At 40.3% G+C, this 18,689-nt stretch overlaps 1 protein-coding gene across 1 annotated transcript; it reads right to left on the bottom strand.

The window, feature by feature from the left end:
• Positions 1-18: 18 nt before the first annotated feature.
• LOC143847959 (uncharacterized) lies at positions 19-3,998 on the bottom strand. The gene is made up of 4 exons (XM_077356731.1): positions 3,559-3,998; positions 1,880-3,198; positions 801-1,240; positions 19-540 (listed from the first exon to the last, which is right to left on the bottom strand). The coding sequence occupies exons 1-4, from the start codon at positions 3,996-3,998 to the stop codon at positions 19-21; spliced, it is 2,721 nt and encodes a 906-aa protein (XP_077212846.1).
• Positions 3,999-18,689: the final 14,691 nt, after the last annotated feature.

The raw sequence follows: 18,689 nt of genomic DNA, 5'->3' as shown, positions 1-18,689 counted from the left end.
CAACCTCGCAATATTCAATTAGGGCGGAAGAAAATAAAAAAGCTTTAAAACTTGCTTCGAAACTCTATATTTTGCCAACTTATCTGCCATAGCGTTAGCAGATCTTCTCACATGCTGGTATAATACCGAAAGTCCTTCTGAGAGATCTTTTATCTCATCAAAGAAATGAAGAAATCTCCACGGAGGACTCACAGGGCTCCTAAGCCATCTTTTAACATTAAGCGAGTCACCCTCTACAATGCAACTGCCTAATCTATCCCTTTCCATACTCAGAATGTCTTGATGAACTGCTCTTACCTCTGCTTCACTCGAATCTGCTGTTCCGATTGGACCAGAAAAAGCCTTAATGACCTCACCGGCACAGTCTCTCAGGACGCCACCGATCCCAGTAGGGCCAGGATTACCCAAGCTGGAGCCATCGAAATTTAATTTTACTAGCCCCTCAGGGGGAGGGCGCCAGACCTGAGTAGTTACATTAATATTCTCCTTACTATTACATACTACTCCCCATCCCTCCCACAGATCAAAGGCCGAAACAAACTGGAAAAGCGGAAGAGCCCGAGCCCAAGAGATAGTGCAATGGCCTTGATGAATAAAAAATAAGAAGATTTAGCTTTACCTTCGAATACTCTATTATTCCTTTCAATCCACAGAACCCATAATATGGCCATCAATGAAAGCCACCATAAAGTCTTTCATTTTTTCCCCCATGGATTACAAGGCCATCCTGCAAATAATTCTTTAAGAGAGGAGGGAAAAACCCAATTCATTCCAAACCTTTCCAGAATCCTTCCCCATACCTCACGAGCTACTTTGCAGTGGATGAAGATGTGATCTACCGACTCCCTTGATTCGATACACAGAGCACAATGGTCGATAATCAGCATATTCCTCTTTCTCAGAAAGTCCACTGTTTGGATCCTGTTGCCTAATGCTGACCAGTCAAAGAAACAAACTCTTGGAGGAGCCTTTATTTTCCACACCCTTGCTACCAATGGATTTTCCTCGTAAGACATCAAACTATTATAGAAAGACTTGACTGAAAAGCATCCAGACGAATTTAAAACCCAGAGCCGTCTATCCACCCTTGTTAAGCTGATGTAATTCTGATCAAGGACCTGAAAGAAATTGAGCACCGAAGGCAATTCTCTAACAAAGAACCTAAAGAGAGGTTTCCAAATAACTTTACCAGCTATTCTCTCATAATAATCTTTCACCAATGCTGACTTATCATCAGCAACTAAAAATAGGTCAGGGAATAAAACTTTTAAGGGGGAACTAGAGCACCACCGCATGGACCAAAATGATATCCTGTCGCCAGAATACACTCTGTATCTAACACCTCGATCAAAATTGGAGTTTAGACAGAGAATATCCTTCCAAATTGTCACCCCAGGTTTGCACAAGCTATTCAGAGAAACCCAGTTACCTGGAGCAAAACCGTATTTCCTTGATATTACTTTAGCCCATAGTCTCGCTTTTTCCTCCCCAAACCTCCACAGCTATTTTCCCATTAAGGCTTGATTAACCTGCTTGATCCTTCTGATACCGAGGCCTCCTCCTTGGACTGGCTTGCAGATATTTTCCCAACTAACTAAAGCCAAAGACCTCTTCTTCTCCGATCCCCCCCCCCACATAAATCTTCCCTGAATCTGTTCAATACGCTTAACAACATTCACAGGACATTTAAATAACGATAACTGATAAATGAGAATATTGGCCAAAACTGCTTTAATCAAGGTTAATCTTCCTCATTTAGAGACCAAATTCCTCTTCCAAGTATCTAGTCTTCTTTCGATTCTTTCCACAATGGGATTCCATGCACATTTATGAGGTCGACCCATCCCCAAAGGCAATCCCAAATAAGATGAAGACAGACTTTCCAATGAACAACTCATGATATTGGCTAGACTAGATGCTTCTGCCTCATCGATATTCACAGCATACAATCTTGATTTAGAGAAGTTTGATCTGAGCCCAGTTACTAATTCATAACAACGGAGAATCGCCTTAAGGTTGAGAATCTTTGAGGCCTGGGGGGAGCTAAAAAGTAAAGTATCATCTGCAAATTGTAAATGTGATACCTCAATCCCATTCTGGCTGCATTTAACCCCTGAGATTAGACCCTCCGATCTTCCTTTCAACAACAGCACGCTCAAGGCTTCAGCTACAATTACAAATAGAAAGGGAGAGAGAGGATCCCCTTGGCGCAAGCCTCGTGAAGATTTGAAAAAACCTTTTGAAGAGCCATTAATAAGAATGGAAAAACAGGCTGAAGATAAACAACTTCTAATCCACCCCTGCCACTTCACACCGAAACCCATTCTTTCAAAAAAATAATCTAAACAGTGCCAATCCAATCTGTCATACGCTTTTTCCATGTCCAGCTTACAAATAACACCTTGCTCACCTGATTTTGCCATCCAATCCACCATTTCATTTGCCACCAGCGAGCAATCCAAAATTTGTCTCTGGCTAACAAAGGCACACTGATTCTCGGAGATGATAAAGGGAAGGACCATCTTTATTCGGTCTGCCAAAACTTTTGACAACACCTTATAAAGGCAACCGGCCAGACTAATAGGCCTGAAATCAGAGACTTTCACCGCTCCTTTAACTTTTGGCACGAGAGCAATAAAGGTGGCGCCAGTTCCTCTGTCCAACTCCATGCCAGCATAAAGTTCTTGAAAAAATGACATTATATCTCCCTTCACATACTCCCAACAAATCTGGAAGAAGGCGAGGCAGAAACCATTCGGCTTCGGAGCTTTGTCACGATTCATCGAGAAGACCCCTTTCTCCACCTCCTCCTCCGAAAATGGCCTTTCCAACACCGAGTTATAATTAGCATCAAGAGATTTAAAAACCACCTCGTCCAGCCTAGGCCTGACTATATTTTCCGCTGAATATAACGATCTGTAGTAGTCCACAATTTCCTTGGTAATCGCATCTTTGCTAAAAGATAAGGATCCCTTAACATCCAATGCCTCGATTCTATTATTCCGCCTCCTTGCACTGGCCATATTATGAAAGTAAGCGGTGTTTTTATCTCCTTCTTTTAACCAATTTACTCTGGACTTCTGCCTCCACGATATTTCTTCCTGTAGGAGAAGGCCTTTGTGTTCCTCCTTGACTTTTCCCAGTTCATTCAAATCGTCCTCTGAAGCTAACCTTTCCTCATCAGCCAAAGAAATGACCCTGATTCGATTTTGTAACCATAATTTTCTCTCATAGATTGCCTCTAATCTGTGGGAACCACTCTTTGAGCCTTTTTTTAACAAATCTGAGTTTCTCCCCTATAATAAAATCAGCCGCCCCTTCGACCTTTTATGATGCCCAACATCCCCCCATCATCTCGTCAATTTTTGGGATTTCTAACCACGCTAAATCGAATCTGAACGGGGAGGGCCCCCATGAATCCAATCTTGGATCCAACAAAAGCGGGCAATGATCAGAAACGGAATGAACGAGTGCCTTCTGACACACTTCCGGGAACATAGAAATTCAAACAGGGAAAACAAAAAAAGATCTAATTCACTTTTTCTGGAATTTCTGGACCAAGAGAATTTAGCCCCCTTTAGTGGAATATCAAATAATTCATTCTCAGCAATGAAATCTGAGAAATCAATCATATTCTGAGAAGTTCTGCGACACCCCAGCCTTTCTTCAACCCTTCTGATTTCATTAAAATCTCCCCCCAAACACCAAGGATTTACCCATTTGCTTCTAATCATAGTAAGTTCCTCCCACAGCTGGCGCTTCACCATCCTGTCTGTAGGACCATAAATTCCTGAGAAAGTAACCACATCCGCGTCTCCCACCTTTCTGAGAACTATTGAAACGGAATACTGGCCTACCCAAGAATCTTGGATCTCCCATTTTGATTGATCCCACATGACTAATATACCTCCTGCAGCTCCAACAACATCCAGAGATAACCAATCCCAATTTGCATTGCCGCCTAAACTCATGACTAGAGCTCTGTTGACTACCCCCATCTTTGTTTCTTGGATACAAACTAAAACCGGCTTATTAATTTTTACTATTTCTTTAACTTGAGCCTTTTTTTCTAAAGACCCCAAACCATTTACATTCCATGATATTATCTTCATGAAAAACTAGACGACCGCGGTGCACTTCCCCTAGGGCAATTTCTTCTATTACCCCTCACATTACGAACAACTTGCTTTCTGGCGGTAGAGTTACCATAATTCACATCCGATTTTAGTTTTGTTAGCTCCCGTAACAACTTTCTGACGCCTTCAACACTAGAAGGATCTGAAAAATTCCGATGATCCATTTCTCTTATCTCCGCAACTCTGAACATAGACCTCAGCTGATCTTTCGGCCCTGAGTATGTCAAACCTAAGACTCTGCTAGTGGAAATGATATGGTTCACAAAAATCTCCAATATTTCAGATTTAGGGTTGACCCAGGAAATGGGTCTAAGATTTCCCTCGACTCTTATAACTAAAGCTAGGCTGTCCCTCTCTGAAGCTTCTCGGGAAGGAGACCCACCTCCGCTATAAGCTGCCTCATCCATATTCTCCCACCTAGCGATCTGAGAAATACCATCCATCATTTGGCTAGAACAAAGGGAGTTTAGGCCTTTCTCTGATGAGTCCACCCATAATTGACTAGGGCATACTTCCTTTCCTGAGTCAAAGCCCCTTTATGCCTCCCCGAAGATTTGAAGCGAATCACTTGAAACAAGAGAAAGATTGCCCAGATTTGTGGATTCCAAATAATATTGATCCTGGTACCCCCCTTTAATGGAACATAACCCTCTTGATCACCTCCGAAACTAGGCCCATCACGGGAAGCTTCAGAAAATTCGTCGGAAAGATTGATCGCTAGACGAGATTTTCCATCAGAGGCCTTATCGCCGAGAAAATTAATACGAGATTCTGGAATCTTGAGATGCTCAACAGATACCGACAACTGTATCAACGGTGAAGTGGGCTACTCTCACCTATTTTGAAAAAGCCGTGATGGACTTCATCCCTTTTCGATGACCAAGCCACTTTAAAAGGAGAAAGCCCATTAATAACCTTTTCATAAAGGCCCAATGCATTGGGTGGGCTACGAGGGGCCCACGAATCCAGAATACACGAATCCGACGGAGGGGGACTCTCTAATCGAATCAATGGAGATGCAACGTCATGGGGAATTGAAATTTGAAAAGCTGATTTCCGCCGGATGGGAGAGCTTTCTCCATACGCCACAACACCCGTCCACTGTAGTCCAGAAACTACGTGCATGTCTCTTGTCCCATCTTTCCATTTTCTCACGCTATCACTGTCTGAAGGATACACGTAGCTGGGTAGGTGAAAAGAAGGAGAAGCGCATGTTAGCCCTACAAGACCTTGTTTGCTACAGAGCGCCATCGTCTTCTCCGACTGCCCTTTCCAAATTTACAGAGAGAACCCGATCATGGTTGCTGAAATAAAGCTGATGTTTCCTTTGATTGTCGAACATTGTGTACAGAAGGGCGAGTGCCATTTCTTGCCGCCAACACCCAATATACTGTTTCATCAATGCATACTGGAAGCTTGATAGAATCTGGTGCGGATGATGTTGTCATAAGTAGGATCAGCGCTTTCTCGTAGCCATCACCTTCATCACAGGAACCATCTGTTGCTAACACTCTTCCGATTCGACATCCTATTTTTCTGAAGTTTTCAACAACCCATGCATGGGGAGGGAGACCTTCAATCGACCACTACGAAGAAGTGAAAGTCCCTGAGAATTTATCCTTCCATTCACATAACTCTTCAAAACGGTTATCCTCAGCAATAGACCATCGTAGCCTGCAGTCAATATACGAAGCATCCGGAGATGAAGTTATAGCGAACTCCCCTTTGGCAATCTGCAAGATATCAAATTCTGCTGAAATCCCCGAAGATTTCTCTAGCCACCTCTTCAACTCCATAGAGTCTTTATCTGCTCCAGTTTTAGTTTTACCCCATATGGTTCTTTGGAGGCCAAATCTAGAGCCCAACTCTATGGATTCAGCCCATATTTCTTCAGGGCATACAGTAAGACTGTCTATCACTTCCGGAGCTACCGCGGCAGATTCCACCACCGGCTGACTCCCAACTTCCTCTACGGGGCTCCTTGATACCTCCTCCTCTGGTCTTTTATTCAAAATATTTCTGGGAAGTTGCTTCTTTAGAGTTCTGATTGAGCTTGGCGAAATTTTTTTTTGGAATCCAGCTGGGATATTGAAATCAAAACCAGACCACACCTTCCTGCATCTATAACATTCCGGTCTTCTTCTAAAATTTAAGAAATTGCACTTTGAGCACCTCCAGTCCCCCAGGTTACTTTCTTTTCTTCTGACTATTACCCTTTGCAATCGCTCCTCTCTACGACTTCTTTTAATTTTCCAACTGACGTCTGAGCTTTCCCCTCCTTTGAAGTAGTATTTTTTCCCCCGGCCATCGTTATTACGACTTCCGAAAACGGGCTGGAAGGCAAATCGACTCTTCTCCAAACCATTTGAACGCATATTCTTCGTATACTCCTCCATTCGATCAGTTTAGCCAAACCAATCTTACCTGATTCACAATGTGCAGACCACTCTCTCCTCACACATCTGAGGATGAGTCGGGAGCAGAAGAAGAGAACGAAATGGGAAGCGATTCAGAGATTGATTATGAATATGATGAACCAGAAGTGTATATTGTAGGGGAGTCAGACTCGGAAACAGAGAGTACTTCCACCAATACAGACGAAGAAGACGAAGAAGATGATGAAGGAGAAGAGGAAGGAACAAGCAGAGAATCCGAGACAGCATGAACGACCGAAGAAGAAGAGACAACAGAAATGGGAGGGGAGATAGCGATCCCACCCAGGAGATCCCACACCCGAACGACTGGGACATGCCGGAGGAGACGCTCCACACCTGACACCCACGATTCAGAACCTTTTCTTTCAACCTTTCAAAACCCATCTGCTCCCCAGAGGATTAGTCCGAACAGAACCAGTAGAAGTCCGAGCCCCATGTTCTATTTAGCTTCGGCGTCGGACGACGAGCCCCACTCACCGGACTAAAGTTAGCTTCGGCGTCGGAGAGGGAGGATCGAGAAATCACCGGATGTCAACAAGGTTTAGCAAAGAAACCTAAAACCTATTTGATGAAACCCACACATCTAACCTTGATGCTTTTAAAGTAGGAAATACCATTTTTTCTCGAAACAGAGGATTCGCTTCAATCAGTTTCTTGAGCTCTATCAGCATAATGCTTCGAGCTGATTTGGTATCACATTTGGTTGGCCTGTTATAGAACTTATTATTTAGTAGTTTGAGAGTCACTGATGATTCGAACTTCTACTCGTGAGGAGCTGATAGCTTTTGGTTAGAGGAGAAAGCAGCTTTAGATAAGAATACCAAGGAGCCCTCCTCCCTAGTCAGTGACAAACCAAGGTCACTGACTTGGCCACCCTACCTTCGCCACAAGGCTGTAAGTATACCATGTTTGCTAGTTTGGCCTAGATCGAAGTGCACGATATATGGTGAAAGAGAAAATGATATAAACTCACTTCTGCTTTTTGAACTTTATGTGCACTCATTTAGAAAGAGCTACTGGGAGTGAATTGATTGAGCCTCGAACCATGCCCACCTCCTTGGGCCACCCAACTCTCGAAGGTGAAATTCACATCACCTCTCCGTTAACAATACACGCCATGATCTCATTCTATGCCAAACTCCTGGGTCCGCCCTTTCTGTCACCATGCCATTCCTTCTCATTTGTAAGTGGTTCCCAGCATCCAACTCTTTCATCGTGAATGTTGAAGCCAAAACACTGGCTGTGGAACCTCAGCAAACACCAAGTGTAGGACAAAAGGATGATAAACAGGACCAACAAGTCACATAGCATTAGCACGGAGCCATGGGCTAGGCAATTCCAGTCGTCTGAAACCCTAGAATCCCATTCAGAAGCTGTTCTCCAACCCCCAATCTCACTTGTTTCCTCTACTGCCCTTGGGGAATCGATGTGGCTGTTAATACTCTCTCAGTACCCTGTTTGAAGCGATGGTGGTCTGAAATCATTTGGGATGGATGTGTTGGTGGGATTTTACTGAGGAATTTTTCAAACAAATACTATCATGACCAAAGACTGGATGCGACCTACACCAACTAGAAACTGGTAGTAACAAACACCAACCCCTTTCCATGCCTTAAAAATGGATGTCATTGGACATGTTACTCTCGCATCTTCCATAATCAGGCAACCATATATTTCTAAAAATGGGCCAAATTTCACAAGGTTTTTTTGCAGAAAGTTCTCCATTCAACCGACCTCCTCTTTAGGCTACAACCCACATCCCAATATATTTGCAGAGGCCTTTAACAAGACTTTTTGCAAGATACTCTACCTAGATAGATTGCTCTATGCGTCTTTCAGATAATTGTATGCCCACTGAATGAGTCTTCTCTAATGATGCATGTCAAACTATTAATTCAGATTGAGTCTTATTTCCACGCACCAATGGATGCTTTCTAGAATGCTATTATCAATGATTGTATACTCTCTCACTGCAACCTCTGTAAATATTCATTCACAAATTGTTGTATATCATGTTACTACAATCTCCATAAAAATTCATTCTCATATGGTAGTATAATCTATAATTGTATACCCAGTTATATATGCTATAATAACTATAGCCTTCGTGAATCTTCTTCATCCTTATTTTGGATACCTCATATTTTGTATTTGGATTTGGAATTGAGTTTTGAATACAAAATGAATAGATACGCCAGCTCACGTTGAGGGAGACAAAGAGGGAAGGGGGTACTTCCTAGTGAAGTGAAGAGGTTGAGGATACCAGATCTGTGGATTTCCAATTACTTATTTCCACAGCATATTTGGAAATTTGATTTTTTTCACTGTGGATTTCCAATTACTTATTTCCACAGCATATTTGGAAATCTGTTTTTTTTTTTCACTGCCAGTTGCTGAATTCGAAACCCAAGAATTTGATCCGGATTCAAATTACAATGCAAAAAGGGCTGCAAATGTGAGAAATCCAAATCAAAATCTTCTCGGCATCCAAAACGGGCCCTAAATGATTGTATAACTTGCCACTGCAAGATCCATCAAAGAAACAAATTATCATCCGAACTTCTATGTTTAGTGGACCTAAATAGCCTAACATGATACAAGAAATCCATATCCGTCCATGCCACAAAAACTCAAATGCCTTCAACTACACATGCCACCCATGCCATGGTAAAAATTTCAGTCTCCAACCTACGAGCTCCTGCAACTTTCTAATTAAATACATTCAGCAACTCGAATTTGAATATTCATAACAGGCACATGTACTACCCGGATGCCCCAACTGCCAGCAGGCTAAAACATGTGCATTATTTAAATACTTGGATAACAATTAGCAAGTGGTTAGACTAATTAACACACATTTTGGTAAAGTGATCGCAATAGGACTCGTGGTTACAAGACGGTTGATCAACAACTACAAGGGCCAAAGTGTATAAATATAGGAGAAGAGTTTCAGAGGGGATCTCAACACCAATACACACAACTCGTGCTTTTTCTTTTTTCTCGGAATAGTTTGTAACTTAATCTTCCTTCTCCTGAGAATTTATATGATGGGTGGCCGTCGAAAACACGTGAAGTCTAAAAAAGTAGGTACGGCCCACTTTTTTTTGATGATCCAAACCGTTCATTTGTTTGGGCACAACTTAAATAGGTTATAAGATTTTGCACCACCACCCACAAGGAAAGAACCACCTTAATTTGACTGTCAGTGAAAAATCCCGCAAAACAAAGGTTCTAACCGAGAGCAAAGCAAACAATGCCAAAACTTCTAATGATCCATTATATGTGAAAAGAAAGATTAAAAAACTATAAAATAAAATACCATCTAATCATCCAAAATCAATGAAACAATACAAGAGCATTACCACAACAAAATACTAAGAAAAGAATCTGAAATTAAAAAGCTGAGAGAAGAGCACATACTCGAAAATTCTCAAAGCTCTATTTGTGCAGAAAATAAAATTGGAAACAATAGGTGATCATTTGGCGATGGAGTACCAAACTTCTGGCTTTATTTGTAAAGTCTCTATTTCTTAGTAATCGAATGAACTAGCTCATGCTTGACCAGCCAAGCAGATAAATCTTCTTAAATCAGAGTTGATTTCTTAAGAATAAGCCAGAATATAGGTGGTCCTTTGTCCGAACTCTTAATTTATACTAACTAATACCAAAGAGGGTATTGTTATGCTCTCGAGGCTGTTTCACCTCAGCCTAGTCGCATGAAATCAGCCCATTCACTTTTTGGTGAATGACTGAGATTAAAATTGTTTTTTTAATCTCAGCCCTTCACCGAAAAGTGAATGGGTTGATTTTGGTCGAGAGGTGAAACAATCCTTTTGCACTTTTCCTAAGATAGACACAATCCCAGTTGTAAAAGCAAGAGAGCGACGATGTACCTCACCCTTTTTTTTTTTTTTATGGGACACCTACCAGTTTCTTTGATAAAGAGAGAAAAGATATATTCATGAGCACAATATGCCATCCCTAACTCAAAATACATAAGGGAGAACATAACTCAAGGAAGAGGAACTCAAAATGGAAGGAAATCGAATTGCTCAATGCCTATGAGTCACTAACTTGATGGGAGTATATTGGGGTCTTTGGAAGGGTCTTGGCCATGTTTTCTGTAGGACTTCCTGTCATGATTCATTGGTCCCCCAAATTTGGTCCCTCTTCTTCGTTGTCCTCTTGCTCCACTGGGATTACATTGACTGGAAGATGGCTATTCGCCCATGTTACTTTCTTCCTTTGGGCTTTATTGGAACCTTATGTGGTATCCAATGTTGAGATATTGACTTATTTTTCTGAAATTCCATCCCGAGTCTTTTCCGGGTACTCTAATTCTAAGGCTGTTTCAGATGAATTGTTTCCATCCGTGTCTGATTCATCTTCAATTTCTTCATCCGATTTTTTCTCCTCATCCCATTCTTTGTCAACATTCGTGGCAAAGTCCAGGGGCCCTGTTTCGGGCGGGGGGTTGGGCAAAGTTACTTTTCTTTTCTGCATCCTCCAACTGGTCTAAAGTTGAGTAACTATTCTGCAGAGTGATGGTGTGGGGAGTGGATGTTTTTTGGGCAATCCAGGTTTATAGAGCACTCACTTCCTCAGTCAACTTGCGTAGTAACTTTGGCCATTGACTTGTCACTGGTCATTGCCCTCACCTTGTTTCAATGACAACTGTGTTTCCCTTATGGTTTTAAATTGCGGCCGAAATCCAACCGAAACCCCCAAATTTCAGATTTCGCCATTTCCGAAATTTCGATTTTATGTCATTTTTTTAAAAAATTGTTACAAAATTTCGGCCGGAATTTCGGTCCTAAATTTCGGAATTCGGTGGGGGTGATGATAACTTTTATAGATTTGATTCGGGTTCTTAGTTCTCCTTTTGGCCTCCATGTACTGTCATAAAAGTTAGAGAACCCCTTATAAAGGGTCTACACATGGAAAGAGAGTGATGCCATGTTAGTAATGGGCTATATGTACTAAGGTATGAGAAGAAGAAATAGAAGTAATATAACATACATTTAAGCCCTGTTCCCATTGTTTGATTACATATGAACAAAAAAAGTGACTTGAACAACCGGTGTTCGAGACCTTCAATTTATAATGAAATCCCTAAAATTTATCATTTCCTTTTAACTTGTGGAAGTAAAAGTTTTTCCTACGAAAACTTTTCCACTTCTTTCGACATTAGGCATAAAACAAATTTTACTTGGAGGACTATTCTTCCTGGCCCAAAGGATAAAAAAGCTTGATGACAACATGTCTTATTAGACAATCATTGATCATCAATGGCACAACCAAGTCCACACAGTCGGAATAAAATAAAGGTTCAGTAGGGCGAGATTTCATTGTAGTTGACCCCACTCTACCCACTTGATAAGTCTTGCTTTGGATGTTACCCAGAACAATGTTCACTTTCAAACCTTTCTAACCAATCAATACAACCTCGTAGAGCCACTTTGTTAGAAATTGAGCAGTCTCTTGAAAGCTGATTTTGCTGAAACTTGAGCAGTTTCTTGAAAACTCTTGAGTATCCTTCGTTACTCCTAATAAGTTGACTCGGTAACAGATCGCTTGTTCCAAAGCATGGCTTCTTAGTTCTGCCCTCAACAGTCCTATTAGTTCTCTAGGCAATAATCAGACATGAGAGGGACAGAGGGGAGGGGCAACAACTAGGGGTGTAAACGAGCCGAGCCGAGCCAGGCAGGCTCGGCTCGGCTCGTTAAGCTAAAAGGTTAGGCTCAGGCTCGGCTCGGGCTTGAACCAGGCTCGGCTCGGTCAGGCTCGGCTAGGCTCGCAAGCCTTATCGAGCTTGGCTGGTTTGCTATTTTAAAAAGAAAAAGATGTCTCGCAAAGGTCGCTAGCAAAAAGAAAAAACTGATTCGGTTATTTTAAAAAGAAAAAGTTGTCTGTCAAAGGTCGGTAGCAAAAAGGAAAAAGAAAAAAAAGTAATTACGGGGGAAAAAGTAAAATACCTAAAAGTAAAGTTTTAAATGAAAAATTACGAATAAAAGTTGGCAAGTTATGACAATTAATAAAAAAATACGAACAAAAGTTTGAAAATTATGACAATTACAGAAAAAAGTCATGATTATGTACAGTTAAATTATATTTATTATATTTAAATTATATTTATTACTATTCCAATTACGGAAAAAATTATATTATATATACGAGCCTTAACGAGCCGAGCCTGGCCTAAATCGGGCTCGGCTCGTTAAGCTTAACAAGCCGAGCCTGGCCTAAATCAGGCTCGGCTCGTTAAGCTTAACAAGCCTGGCAAGCCGGCTCGGCTCGGCTCGTTAAGGATTCGAGCCGAGCTTTTTTCGAGCAGAGCTCGAGCGAGCTTGCGAGCCCGAGCCAAAATTGACACCCCTAGCCCCAACTCATGTAAGTGGGTGCAATGCCTTTTGAACTTTCTACAATACTCTGAATACGTGACACCCAACTAAAGAAATAGAGTATTACTTTAGAATCAAAACAGCTAAAGTTGTAGGGGTGCATTTGGATAGCTGGAATCAGGCACTAGATTCGGGATCTAAATCCAATTCCCATGATTCCAACAGTTAAATAAAATAAAAAGGACGGAATCAATGGGTTGGGGCATTGACACCAGGGTGGAATTGGAGGAAAAGGAACATGTTTCCTACCCCAAGAGCTGGTATTCTAATTTCACCCCGGTCGAAATGAAAATTTTATTACTCCTTTAGAATTAAAGTTTCTGTTTTAGAATTAAAAGTTACTGTGCTAATTTTTTTTCTCATTCCGTTTAATGGAGAATTGGAATAAGAATATGTCAATTCCGATACCTGATTCCGGCAATCCAAACACAGCCAAGTGGATGCATAATATGTAGAGCTTCTCATATTCCATTTTGCCAGTCTTCATCTGATACCATTTCTCTTTATCAACTCATGTAGATTCCATCAGATTGTGAGAAATTGGCTGTAGAGATAAAAGTATAAGTAGAAAACTCTAGATTCTCTACTTCTCTATCTCATCAAACTTTCTACTTTTTCTAGCAATCAGTTTACCAAACTATTGAGGGAGTCGTATTTTGACTCCAATTGTAATAGCTCTCTCTCAGTAGAAAAACCTTTCAGGTTGCTTTCACAAGATTCTCTGTTTTCCCATGAGCTTCATTTTTAGTCGGTTTCTTGTACAACTCTTTTGATTATTATCACAAACTGTTGTACCTGTCATTCCAACATCTACAGATACATAAGGTCTAATATATAATATTAAAATAAAATACTTAAAAAAGTATTATTTATAACTTTCACCAGAATACCAAGTTTGTTTCTTAGAATTTAATAGACGTTAGAGATTTATTATAAGGATCTAGCTCTGGGAAACAAGGCCAGTCCTTGGTTCTAGTGCACCATTGTTGCCCTGTTCCAAATAATGGCTATCCAACATCCTTTCCTACTTGCCTATCATTCAATGGTTTTCAGTAGAACAAGTGCCTTTTCTTCAATCAGATATTCAAAAGAAACCACTAACATTCCATCACATCTACACCAATCACATCTCATTTAAGCAAAAAGAAGACTTCATATGATCTAAAGTTCAAACCAAGGGGATTCAGCATACCAAAAACATAAAGAAATAGAATGGTCCCATCGCCTGATGCTGTTTACCATAAGAATTCAGTCATCATATAGCTTTCCAAGGATACATGGCATAATGAGAAGAAGTTTATCACATATCAGCAACATGTGTCCACATTGCAGAAAATTATTTCATGAAATAATAATGAATTCAAAATATTGATAAAATGAAGCCTCAAATATGTCGACCTAAAAAACAAGAGAAAGGAGCTCTGAACATGACCACACAATCTAAACCAGGTCACCCAAATATCAGATAAGAAAATTCTGGTCACAAAACTGCCACAAAACCCAGAGATGATTCTTTCTCCATCTTCCAAGAGCAAAGAGTGTATTGATATTTTTTTTTCATTCAATGAAAGCAAATGCAGTAGTTGGTGTCGTGGCAATTTGCTTAACATAAAAACAGGAGAAAAGAGCTTGGAAAGTGATCACACAATCTAACCCAGGCCATCCGATATCATATAAGAAAATTTTGGTCACAAAACTACCACAACAAGCATAGATAAATCTAGAGCTGTCAACCCACAAAATTAGTTCATGATTTTGAATACTAAGATGAGGTACGCCTTCAAATAATGGCATCATGCTTAAACAAATTCGTGGGAAAACCAACACTTGACACCTATGGAAATCAGGTAAGCAAACCAAATACATCTTCTTGCTTGTCAAAGTACTTCGCAAATATTTTGAAATATATTTCTATGTATATAGAAGCATTTTGATAGCAGTCTATACTGAGCTATATCTAGACGCTAATATTTCTATTATGCAAAACTCACAGTTGGTTGAGCACAATGGCTTTCTGAGGTGTCTTACTCTTCCACCTTGTGTCCATGTCTAACCTAATAGGCGCCTATCTGTGATGAAGTTTATATTCCAACTAGAGAAGGAAGTTAAGGGGAAGCCCTACTAAATTGCAAATACATTCTGTGCTTAACGTAGACAGTCCACATTGTCCGTAGTATTGTGCAAAAGATGGCTATTTTGGCTGAAATACTATGAAATTTTGAGAAAGGAAGAGCCCAAGTTTTTCAGTTCCATGACACGTTGAATCTATGTGAGCTATTTGACAATAAGTAGAAGTCAACAGTGTTAAACAAAAAGGTGTGCTCATAAAGACTAAGGGCCTCTTTGGATACCTATAAATTTTTTTATACATAATCTTGAATACAAATGCTTTTCAAGTTAAATATGATTAGTCTCACATGTATGCATACGCTGTAAAATGTAACCGTATACAGATGTATCCTAGCTACATATACTCATGCACAACAATTGATGGCAAGTAAAATTATTACTCCTCAATAACACTACATGGCAGTTTTCAAAAAAAAACCACGGTCTCCAAATCATGTCATTTGAGGACGCGAAACATATGAACTCTATGATGAATATTAAGGCACAAATGCAGAAGTGGGCTTACACAACCAAGGCATTGAGCCTTCTAGGGTTGATCGACCCCATCGGATTCATCCAAGATGCTAGATCTCATTAATTCTGAGGAGACTGATTGGATAGGAAGGCAGCCCAATGGCCGGTTATTTGTCTTTCTCATCCTTGCTATTACAACTGGTGATCGGAATTCCGGTATTCTCTAGTAGAGGGGAATCGAGGTGGATTTCTTTACAAATTAAATGATATGCAAGGAGAAGTGTGTCACAGTTGGACATCCGATGACACCTATCCGATGACACCTCTAGGTATAAATAAATGATGTCAGAAGTTTGAAGAAAAGGGGTGCACGAAGAGTTGGGACAGAAGGGGGATGGCCTTAGTATTCGATGGACTGGAGGTAAAAGTTAGTAGAATGATTGAGGGAGATGGGGTGTACGTAGGGGTGCAACTCGGGTCGGGTTGAGGACAACCCCACCCGACCCGAGGAACCCATTTTCCAACCCGAACCCGACCCGATTTCCAACCCGACGAGGTTCAACCCGACCCGAGTTCAACCCGATCCAACCCAAGTTTTCAAGCTTAAAAAAAATAAAAAATCATAAAAAATGTAGGGTTTCACTCGGGTCGGGTTGCCAAACCCTCAACCCAAACCCAACCCGAACTCAACCCGGGTTGGGAAAAGTCAACCCGAAACCGACCCGAACTCAACCCGACCCGACCTTTTTCAGGTTGAACCCGACCCCAGTTGCACCCCTAGGTGTACGTAGGTAACATGTATGAATAAATAAATAAAATAGGAAATTGGAGGGGGAGAGGAGGAAGTAGATGGAAGATAATTACATGGAATCACATCAGGTTCCAGATATGAATAAAGAAATAAAATAGGAAACTGGAGAGGAAGAGGAGGAAGTAGATGGAAGATAATTACCTGGAAACACACCAGGTTCCAAGCTTCGTACTTGGATTTCTAAGGCCTCACACCTGCGAAGAAGAGATCTCACACCAACTCAAGAAAAACAATATTCATTCATCAAGTATCCATTTGTTCATCGCCAAAATAATGTAACAACAAATCCTTTTTTAAGAGAAAGTGAGAGATTGGTAAAAATATAATTACCCGAGTGACAGATGGCAATAGAAGATGAGAGATGGGCATAACACTATAATTAACTAAGTGACACATGACAAGAGAAGAGGGAAGATGTGTATAGCTACATGGGTGACACATGACAAGAGAAGAGGTGGGTATAATTATCTGAGTGGCACAAGGCAAAAGAAGAGGAGAGATGAGTATCACTACCTGGGTGACACTTTGAAAGAGGAGAAATGAGTGTAACCAATCACAAATATCTCTTGTCATGAGGTGGGTATAATTATCTGAGTGGCACAAGGCAAAAGAAGAGGAAAGATGAGTATCACTACCTGAGTGACACTTTGAAAGAGTAGAAATGAGTGTAACCAATCACAAATATCTCCGACATTTTTGAAATACCATGATATTTTGATAAAATGTAATCTTGAAATTTTCACGAGATTTTGAAAAATAATTGAGAAATCTTCATATTTTGTTTTTAATTGCAAAACAAATACAATCGTGACAATTTCACAATATTGTGTTGTCTTAATGTCGTTCATAAATTTTAGTTTTTTATAGATTTTACATATTTTGTTTCTAATTTTTCCCAATATAAACCTAAAATTAACAAAAAGGTTATAAAATATCCCAAGATATACCCTTCTCGAGAAATTCCAAAGCCAAACATTTGTGACTATGGGTGTAACTACTTGGGCGACACGTGGCAAGAAAAGAGGAGAGATGGGTATAACTAGCTGGGTGACACATTACAAGAGAAGGATGGATATAACTACTTGCGTGACCCATGGCAAGGGAAGAAAAGAGATGGGTATAAGCGTAACTACCTGGGTGCCCTCCTTTAATGAGCGATAGACATATGACACCCTCTAACTGTTATAACACATCAATTAAAGCTTACAAAGACTTAATTAAATACAACACACAAAGTATAAAATAAAATAAAATAATACCACTTTGAATCGTTAGTTCTTCTCATGGATGTCGTTAGTTCTTCTCATGGATGTCGTTAGTTCTTCTCACGGAGTGATGGTCTTTATATTGGAATTGCATGACGATGGATGGGTTTCACCGAAAATGTACAACATGTTAACAGCTTTCTTTTTAACATTGTCCTTTTTTAGGATTTAGGCTACTTCTCATGGATATTTTCATGCTGTGGATGGTCCCCCATCAACACCCCAATAGAAGTAGCCTAAATCCTAAAAAAGGACAATGTTAAAAAGAAAGCTGTTAACATGTTGTACATTTTCGGTGAAACCCATCCATCGTCATGCAATTCCAATATAAAGACCATCACTCCCATTTGAGCACATGTAAAATATTTTTATTCAGATATGTAGAAGACTCCTGCACATCTCAACTAAGAAACACCAAACCTCAGACTAAAGATGAAGTTCAGCATCCTATGCACAACTGCAGATTGTCGAAGGGACTGATCACCAATCATCTAAATGTACCTTCAGTACTCTTGGGGTAATGATTTACAAATCCTGCAAGGACTAAGTAATCAATTAATCAGATCAAATATGGTACACATGGAAGGCAAACCCAACAACCGTTTAACTCAAACCGGGGTGCTGGGGAATATGCCGTCCACAGTATATACCCGCTTTTGTAATATTCGAGCCTAAGAAGTCAGGAAAGAACCACTGTTAAAGAATCTGAGAAAAATCTTTTAGGTCCATCTGTAACAACGGCCTTTATCAATCATATGAATAGTTAGTCTTTTACTTAAACCGACAACAGAAAGTCAAACCTGGTCATCAATGGAAATACAAGAACAAAATTACTCAAATCACCGTCCTAGTGATCAATTTCATTATTTATTGTACTTCACAAAAGACATAATAACTTTCTTAAATATCACCAGTACAGATAAAATTTCTGTACTACACATCCATCATGAGTGCCTATACAGCATTGTGCAATTATATTTGGTAAAATATTTTATATGATGAAAAATCCTTAGGACGCCAATACATCAAAAGACTGCAAAACTGGCATAAGGATGCGA

Source organism: Tasmannia lanceolata, unplaced genomic scaffold (assembly GCF_043159265.1).
Source record: "Tasmannia lanceolata isolate RefF3 unplaced genomic scaffold, GAP_Taslan_0.1 ptg000016l, whole genome shotgun sequence".
Lineage (NCBI taxonomy): Eukaryota > Viridiplantae > Streptophyta > Magnoliopsida > Canellales > Winteraceae > Tasmannia > Tasmannia lanceolata.
This window is presented reverse-complemented; position numbering and strand designations above follow the sequence as displayed.

Coding starts and splice junctions, on each gene's coding strand:
- LOC143847959 (XM_077356731.1), bottom strand. CDS start 3,998: ATGGGGGTAGTCAACAGAGCTCTAGTCATGAGTTTAGGCGGCAATGCA. Junction 1,241..1,879: donor CATGAGTTGTTCATTGGAAA/GTCTGTCTTCAT, acceptor ACCTATTTTTAG/TTGCTGATGATAAGTCAGCA. Junction 541..800: donor ACTGCAAAGTAGCTCGTGAG/GTATGGGGAAGG, acceptor CCGCTTTTCCAG/TTTGTTTCGGCCTTTGATCT.